The sequence below is a fragment of the Nycticebus coucang genome, chromosome 12 (assembly GCF_027406575.1).
Source record: "Nycticebus coucang isolate mNycCou1 chromosome 12, mNycCou1.pri, whole genome shotgun sequence".
Lineage (NCBI taxonomy): Eukaryota > Metazoa > Chordata > Mammalia > Primates > Lorisidae > Nycticebus > Nycticebus coucang.
In genome coordinates this window covers 1144350-1153203 of record NC_069791.1, presented here as the reverse complement: position 1 = coordinate 1153203, position 8854 = coordinate 1144350, and the positions used below count along the sequence as shown (strand labels likewise).

At 51.6% G+C, this 8854-nt stretch overlaps 1 protein-coding gene across 4 annotated transcripts in view; it reads left to right on the top strand.

Annotated features, from left to right (window-relative positions):
• Nucleotides 1-8854, top strand: part of IRAK3 (interleukin 1 receptor associated kinase 3) — an 81489-nt gene that overhangs the window by 25713 nt on the left and 46922 nt on the right. For 2 of the 4 annotated variants that reach the window (XR_008373156.1, XM_053554300.1), the window contains exon 1: nt 3596-4161. The exons of 1 other annotated variant lie outside the window; for it this stretch is intronic. Coding sequence is in view for 2 of the 3 variants with exons in the window: in XM_053554300.1 (XP_053410275.1) it covers nt 3996-4161 (166 nt within the window). In the remaining variant the exon portion in view is untranslated. Of the gene's footprint in view, nt 1-3595; nt 4162-4224; nt 4777-8854 lie in introns of those variants that run through there. One more of the 4 variants, XM_053554301.1, reaches the window with a different exon arrangement.

Sequence of the window (8854 nt, the reverse complement as noted above, 5' to 3'; positions counted from 1 at the left end):
GTTGAGGAAAGGATGCAGGAAGCAAGGATGGAAGCTACTTTTAGTGAGGAGGCTGCTATAATAATCCAGACGAGGTGTGATAGTGGCTCAAACCTGAATGGCAGCAGTGAAGGGGGGGAAATCGTTCAGACTTTAGACATATTTTGACCAGATTCAACAGGATTTGCAGGTGGACTGAGAGACAGAGGAGTCAAGAATGACTATATATATATATTTTTTTAATACAAGCTTCTAGCATGGAGTTGCTGTTAACTTAGACAGGAGGGAATATGGAAAGAACAGGCTCAGGAGCCATGATCAAGAATGCAATTTGGGAGCTGCACGTGGTGGCACACGCCTGTAATCCTAGCATTCTGAGAAGCCAAGGCAGGTGGATTGCCTGAGTTTACAGGTTCAAGACCAGCCTGAGTCAGAGCGAGACCTCATCTCTAAAAATAGCCCAGCGTTGTGGAAGGTGCCTGTAGTCCCAGCTACTTGGGAGGCTGAGGCAAGAGAATCGCTTGAGCCCAAGAGTTTGAGGGGTGACTTTGTATCAAAAGAAAAAAAAATTCTTTTTTTTGAGACAGCGCCTCAAGCTGTTGCCCTGGGTAGAGTACTGCAGCATCACAGCTCACAGCAACCTCAAAGTCAAACCCAAATTGCTTGGGCTCAAGTGATTCTCTTGCCTCAGCCTCCCAAGTAGCTGGGACTACAGGCACTGGCCACAACGCTGGGCTATTTTTAGAGATGAGGTCTTGCTCTGACTCAGGCTGGTCTTGAACCTGTAAACTCAGGTTCAAGTGATCGGCTCAAGTGGTTCTCTTGCCTCAGCCTCCCAAATAGCTGAGACTACAGGCAACTGCCACAATGCCTGGCTATTTTTTGGTTGCAGCCATCATTGTTGTTTGGTGGGCCCAGGCTGGATTCGAACCTGCCAGCTCAGGTGTATGTGGTTGGCGTCTTAGCCGCTTGAGCCACAGGCACTGAGCCTCAATTTTGGACATGACTGGAATTCAAGGAAGGGATCTTGGCCAGACATGTAAATCGGGCAGTCTGTGGATAGAGATTGTATTTAAAATCTTGACTAATTTAGACTACCAAGACAGCAGTTGTAGATGAAGAACCTTTGATGGAGTCCTGGAGCACTCAAACATTAAGAATTCAGGGAGAGGGGCGGCGCCTGTGGCTCAGTCGGTAGGGCGCCGGCCCCATATACCGAGGGTGGCGGGTTCAAACCCAGCCCCGGCCAAACTGCAACCAAAAAATAGCCGGGCGTTGTGGCGGGCGCCTGTAGTCCCAGCTACTTGGGAGGCTGAGGCAAGAGAATCGCTTAAGCCCAGGAGTTGGAGGTTGCTGTGAGCTGCGTGAGGCCACGGCACTCTACGAGGGCCACAAAGTAAGACTCTGTCTCTACAAAAAAAAAAAAAAAAAGAATTCAGGGAGAAGGGCAAGAACAGCAGGGGATTCGAGGCGTGACCAGTGAGGTGAGTGAAAACGTAAGAGGACCAGTTTCCTAGAAGTCACCTAAAGACAGTGCCCAAGAAAGGGGGTGTGATTAACCCTTTCAGGCAGCCACCAATGGATTAAGTAAGATGAAGAGTGAACACTGGCTTCTTTATTTTTCAATGACATGGACATGGATGACCTTGAAGAGAGCAGTTTTCATGGAGCAAGGTGGGAGAGGTGGCTGTCATTAAGAGTGGGGTTAGGAAAAACTGGGGACAGTGAGAGCATTCAGCTCTTGACTGCAAAGAGAAGCAAGGAATTGGGTTAGTAGATGGATGGGGGAGGTAGCATAAAACAATTTTTGCTTGTTTTAAGGTGGAAGGAATTATACACTTTTTGTATAGTGGAACTGAGCCAGTAAAGAGTGAAGAAGAGAAAACAGGTGCCCTTGATGCCTTTGACTAGCAGGCAGGGGAAAGGATCCGGAACACAATGAAGGGGTGAGAATTTAGAGAGGAGCCCAGACAGTTGATCTATGAAAAAGGGGAAACGCGTGTGTGTTGCAGATGCTAACAGACGGGGCAATGTGGTAGTAACATTCTGTGGAATTTTTTTCCTGATATATCAGTATTCTCAATGTCATCAGCAAAGCTTGAGGATGGGGGAGGTGATGGGAATTGAGAAAAGACAGCATCACGGTTTTCAAGGAGACAGAAGAATAAATGGACTAAAGGTGTAGGGTATGCTCACCCAGCAGTGAAAGTCCTGGCCTTGATTTTATGTTGAGCCCAGTGACCAGGATTTGGATGCCCCCTCCACCAGCTACACTCAGGTGCATGGGCGCAAATCCCAAAATTGGAAAACTGGATTTAATCAGGGTGACAGATTTGCCACCTAAGTTGAGCAAAGTGAGAGAAAGCACACACCAGGGGGTGAGTGCAATAATTGTGGGCTTTAAGGACCGGGAGAAAAGCGAGGCCATCACAGAGTGGAGCCAGAGAAGAGGCATCAAGATTTTGGATTAGATATCCTGGTAAGGGGGAAGGATTGTGGGGTTAGTGCACTACAGGGAATGTGCTAGAAGGAAGGAGGTTTAGTCAGACAGTAGATTCATGGAATGGAAATTATGGATAGGACACAGTTACTGGTGGTGACAAGTTCTAGGGGTGATGGTGGGAGTGACGGCCTGGAGCAGGGCATGAAGCGAGACACGGTGCTCCTGACGGGAGGAGTCAAGGAACTGAGGGGCAGGCAGATTTCCAACATCATCTATTCCACTCCGGTTTTTTGGGTTTTTTTAGACAGAGGCTCAAGCTGTCACCCTGGGTAGAGTGTCCTGGCATCACAGCTCACAGCAACCTCCAACTCCTGGGTGTAAACGATTCTATTGCCTCAGCCTCCCAAGTAGCTGGGACTACAGGCGCCCATCACACGCTGGGCTATTTTTTGGTTGTAGTTGTCATTGTTGTTTGGCAGGCCCGGGCTGGATGTGAACCTGCCAGCTCTGGTGAATGTGGCTGCCGCCTTAGCCACTTGAGCTACAGGCGCCGAGCCTCCACACAGATTTTAAGTCACCAAGAACTAAGACAGCACTAGTACTGGAGAGAATGACACTGAGCTGGAGCTGGAGAGTCTAAAAATAAGGAGGAGGAATTGGGGTGGGAGGGCACAGTGGGTGACTGGAGACGCCAGCAGTGAAGATCGTGAGCGACCTGACGGTAGGACCTCAGGAACTCAGAGGCAGTTTGGGCCTGGTCTGGTAACTGCAGACACTGAGGATGCAGATTTCACGCGATCCAGCGCTCACATAAGATCCGGACTTGGTGGTAAAGTAAAAGATCCAGCAGAGTGGGCCTTCCTGACTGCTGTCCTCAGCGGGGCGGCTCTCCTGGCGCCGCTGTGTATCCCCACCACCCCTCTCGCTGTGGCAGATACTGGGGGGGCATCTCGCTTCTGTTGCTCAGCGTATTCAGGGGTGCCCTTGGACATACAGGGTTTGGTACTTGTGTACAGACTGGCGATAAAATCTCGGTCATCTCAACAAGGGATATCAACATTTCTGCCCCCAAAGCGTTGGCTTTACCAATTTTCAGGGTTTTTTTCAGATTTTTCTTTTTAATTTCATAATATTATGGGGGCACACCCATTTTGGTCACATAATTTGCTTTTGTACAGAGTCAAGTTACAGTAGGGTGCCCTTCACTCATATAGTGTGGTGTGTGTACATCATGGTGATCTAGTAACCCCGGACCTGGGTGGAACTGGAGACCACTCTTGTAAGCGAAGGAGGCGAGAATGGAAACGCGACCACCACGTGTCCTGGCCTCTGAGTCGGCACTAACCGATCACCACGCACGCGCACTGTGGAAGGAAAACTCCGCGCAAGCGCGGCAGGTGGAACGCGGGAGCGAGCGGGGTCTGTCCGCGTGGGGCGTCGCTAACCTCAGGTGCGCTCTACGCGACAGCACGCCGGCCCCTCCTCGGTCTCCGGGGCTGAGATTTTTCTCTCCATTTGGAAGCGTCCCCTGTTCTGTCAGTGCCTTTTGTAACGTGTCCATGGTGGGAAATTAATGCGTAAAGGTTTCAAAACAATTTTACTAAACTCAGTGTCGAAAGGCAAAGGAAGGCCTTGCAAACGGCGTTTTGAGGAAGGAAGACGAGGTCGAGCACGCGTCCACAGAGGAGCGACAGCGGCCTGGAGGGGCAGCCTCGGGGAGGAAACTTCGCTCCGATCCGGTGTGTGTCGCCAGCTCCGCGCACGGCCACCCCTTTCCAAACTCGGCCCAGAGCGCCCCAGGACGTCTGCGGGGGTCGTGCTCGGCTGCGCGAGCTCCGAGAGTTCATTTTTGTGTTCGAGTTTCCCGGGTGTTCCCAGCGTCCCTCAGTGCACCCGTATCTCTTTGCAGACGGGTGCGGTGAGACACCTTTGGAGGGAGCAAGGACCGCGGTGCTGCGTGTCCGCGCCCCGGCAGGCGGCGGGGAGCGGGCTCCGCGGCCGCGTCCCAAACCCCGAGGCGCGAGGACAGTCTGGGCAGGAAGCCCGAATGGGGGCGGTCCCGGCGGCCCCTCTGCGTCACGGGCGCCGCCCCTTCCCTGCCACAGCGCTCCGAGGTCCGGGCGGCCGTCGGGCGGCGGCGACTCCGGGTGTGTGACGGGCCCTCGCGGGCTCCGAGGCCGGGCCGCCCCCCAACACAACACCGCGGTCCCCGGGCTGCGCCATGGCGGGCAGGGGCGGGGCCCGCGCCGGGCTCTCGTCCCACTCGCTTCTGTTCGACCTGCCGCCGGCGCTGCTGGGCGAGCTTTGCACGGTCCTGGACGCCTGCGACGGCGCGATGGGCTGGCGCGGCCTGGGTGAGTGTGGGGCGAGGGGGGCGCCGGCGGGGCTCCGGGGTGAGTGCGGGGCGAGTGGGGCGCCCGGGTGAGTGCGGGGTGAGTGTAGGGCGCCGTGGTGACTGTGTGTGGGGGGTGAGTACCGGGTGGGTTGGGGGCGGCGACAGGGAGTCTGCCGCTTCCTTTCCCTGGGAAGGCCGCAGAGCCCCCAGATACTCGCACAGCAGCTCCCCCCACCTTTTCAGAGACTTCGGGTGTGGTCGGCACACAGGGAGCGCGGGGTGGGGGCCAGTCCGCTCTCCAGACTGCAGCTTCCAGCCTTCCTCGGTTCGCGGCATATGACGTCGTATTGTAGTTGCAAAATCCTGCCAGAATATAACTTTTATGTTAAAACATGTTTAGAACTTAAAGATATTTATCCTTTGGTATTTTCTGTGCATTCCCAAGTGCAAGTGAAATGCTGGAGTAAAACGCTGCTTGTGATTAGCGTTCCGTCTGGTTTTATTATAACGTATCTTGTGTATTTACTCAATTTAGTGGAATGAAGATTTATACTCAAGAATGGTTTTGTATTTTAATCTAGATTGTTGGCTTCATAACTTAAGCTGCCCATTGGAAGTGTAGTCGGAAATAATTCAGACAAAAGTTTTTGTTTTGTTAAGTACTGGCCGTTTGGGGTTAGATTTGACACTAACTAACGGTTGTTGAAAATAACATGTCAACAACTTAGCTTTAATGACCCACAATAGTGATTTTTCTTACCCAAGAATAATAGCAGAAGACCTATGAGGAGAAAATTTTCTTTGTTGTTGATAAACAATGTGGTCACAGTTGCTCTGTAATTTTAAATTATGGTTCTTAAGTAAAATCTCTGAAAAGGAGAGTATTTGGCCCTAATTTATAGAAAACATAGAGGTTTGCAGTTATGTATTTGAAGGCTCAGATCTCTTCCCCGCTAGATCTCTGTGAGAATGATCACAGCAGGGACAGTATTCACACCCATAGATTTCCTAGAGTTACTGGATTTGTGGGAAAAAAAAATTTTTTTTTAAAACATTCTTAATCCAACCACAGATATATGGGCCAGGTTGATATAAATGAATGAAGCAGGTTAGAGACTGTGGAAGGGGACGTAGACATGTTCTCTCCAAAAGGGCTGCCAGCACCCAGCCCCCAGCCCCTGGGCTTCAGGAGTTCATCCCTTCTCTCTCTGCCTCCCCCCTCAGTAGCACTGAAATCCAGCTATCCATGCTTTACATGAGTTGTCACATGTAACACTCCCAGTTATGAGAAGAGTCAGGTGCTGTTACCCTTACCAGTGTTTCAAAAGTGTCTCTGTTAACAGGTGAAGTGGTGGTACAAGTTGGTTACATAACAGTGCTCAAGTTCACACAGCTGCAGATGGCAGAGCCAGGACTTAAACCAGGGGGTCTGGATCCAGATGCACCCCTTGCCCCTGCCTCTCTGCACCCCCCTCTATGCTGTACTCTTTCTGCAGCACTTGACTGCTCCCGGGCGGGCGAGCCATTTCAAACGTGTGGTCCCACTTTCTAGTCGTGGAAGTAAACGAAGGCCGCCCAAATGAGAGCAAGCAGAGGCTATTTGCTCCCAGAAAAGGAGTCAGCCACTGCTACTGGAGTTTGACAGGTGCTCAGAAGGCAGGCAGAGGGTGCAAAAGCTTTATTCTGAAAAAAGAGAAGGCTGCAGGTATGTCCTGTCCCAGGCTATAGGTGCGAGGAAGCTGGGTATCAGTCACCCAGAGGTGGTGGTTCTGTGTGACTGTTCAGGGCGGGTGTCCATCACCCAGAGGCGGTCGTTCTGTGTGACTGTTCAGGGCGGGTGTCCCTCACCCAGAGGCGGTGGTTCTGTGTGACTGTTCAGGGCGGGTGTCCATCACCCAGAGGCGGTGGTTCTGTGTGACTGTTCAGGGCGGGTGTCCGTCACCGTCACCCAGAGGCGGTGGTTCTGTGTGACTGTTCAGGGCGGGTGTCCGTCACCCAGAGGCGGTGGTTCTGTGTGACTGTTCAGGCAGGTGTCCGTCACCCAGAGGCGGTGGTTCTGTGTGACTGTTCAGGCAGGTGTCCGTCACCCAGAGGCGGTGGTTCTGTGTGACTGTTCAGGGCGGGTGTCCGTCACCCAGAGGCGGTGGTTCTGTGTGACTGTTCAGGACGGTTGTCCGTCACCCAGAGGCGGTGGTTCTGTGTGACTGTTCAGGGCGGGTGTCCGTCACCCAGAGGCGGTGGTTCTGTGTGACTGTTCAGGCGGGTGTCCGTCACCCAGAGGCGGTGGTTCTGTGTGACTGTTCAGGGCGGGTGTCCGTCACCCAGAGGCGGTCGTTCTGTGTGACTGTTCAGGGCTGATGTCAGTCACCCAAAGGCGGTCGTTCTGTGTGACTGTTCAGGGCGGGTGACGGTCACTCAGAGGCGGGCGTTCTGTGTGACTTTTCAGGGCGGGTGTCCGTCACCCAGAGGCGGACGTTCTGTGTGACTGTTCGGGTCGGTGTCAGTCACCCAGAGGTGGTCAGTCATTCTGTGCGACTGTTCGGGTCAGTGTCAGTCACCCAGAGGTGGTTGGTCGTTCTGTGTGACTGTTCAGGTTGGTGTCGGTTGTTGTGTGACTGTTCAGGGCTGCACCTTTGGCTTTCTCTGGATGGTCCTAAGTTGGACGTAGGAGCAAAAGTTAAGGAAACAGTCAGTTATTAATCAAATCCTAGACCTCTGGGGCTGGGACTGCAGGGGTCACTGTGTGTTCTTCTGGAGTCCCTGCTGCGGTTCCCTCAGCTCCTACCAGCTTTGAACTTCTTGACTGCTTGGCCTCTTGGGCTGGTGGATACACACTGTGCAGCAGAATTCTGCTTTTATGTGTAGTCCTGCCATTGTCCCTTTGCAGGTCTATTCCCTCAGAAGGGAAAGGTCTAAAATGTTCGCCTCTCCACACTTGATGCCCTGTATGGGCAGTCCTGCCCACACCACACAGCTGGAACCCAGCAGCTGCTCCCAGGCAGCTGGCTCAGCAGAAGGCAGGGCTGGCCTAGTTCTGGTGTTGAACACGCTGAGTTTCCCTGTTGGAACGGTGCAGGAGAGGTGCAGGGAGGGAAACCTGACTTTTGGGGGCAGGGAGACGGAGGACTGAGTCAAGGAGATGGTGCTGTTTATGCTCTGGACAGCCTGAAGGTACAGAGGGCTCAAAATTATATATGGAAAACAGCTGTCATAGTAGTGGGTGAAACCGTCTCCAGCTGGCCATGGTTCTTGGCGAACACCAGGCTGCATTTGCGAAGGCAGCTGGGACAAAGGCAGGCGCACAGCAGCCTCTGTGCTGTGGCCGTGTGTTCAGGACATGTCACAAACCGAAATCACTCATGTGGTCTTTTGAATACACAAGTGCCCAGGCACCGACTGGTCCTAGAGCGGCTGATTCAGTCAGTCCGATTTGATTTCTTTCTAATCTTGTGGCTTTTGTCAAGCTCACAAATGACTGATGTACAGTCTGATCTGGAAGCCATCACTTAGGACGCATTATCTTCTTCACACGACCGTTATTATACTACATCCTCTCACTACTTCACAATTCTTCTTATCTTTAAATGTATTGTACATGTTGCTCTAGTAAGTATTGTTATTAGCAACAGCATAATCACAAGATAATATATTCTCTGGTTAACATTGAGGACTTTATGGCTGGAAAGCAAAGCCAGGAGCCCACGCTGGACAGTGTCCCTCACTCCATGGGCACAGGTTGTATGTGCAGAACCTCCGGTGACAACTCATTCATTACCTCTCCGTACATTGTCATTTGAATTAAATTGTTTAGAGCAGCTGTTGCTGTAAAACCTCTCGACACTTGTGATACTGAGAGAGAAATCTTTTTCTTCCTCTTAAAAAAGGAAAGGAAAATTATCATAAAAATTATTAATTACTATAAAACAAATATAAAATCACATGTACATTTGAATATTTAATACAGATTTAAATAACAGTAATAATAATACAGCTGCCACTTACTGGGTGGTTACTATTGTCCAGACACTGTGCTAAATATTTTACCTGGATTATCTCTCTTATAATAAAAATTCCAGGGCAGCGCCTGTGGCTCAGTG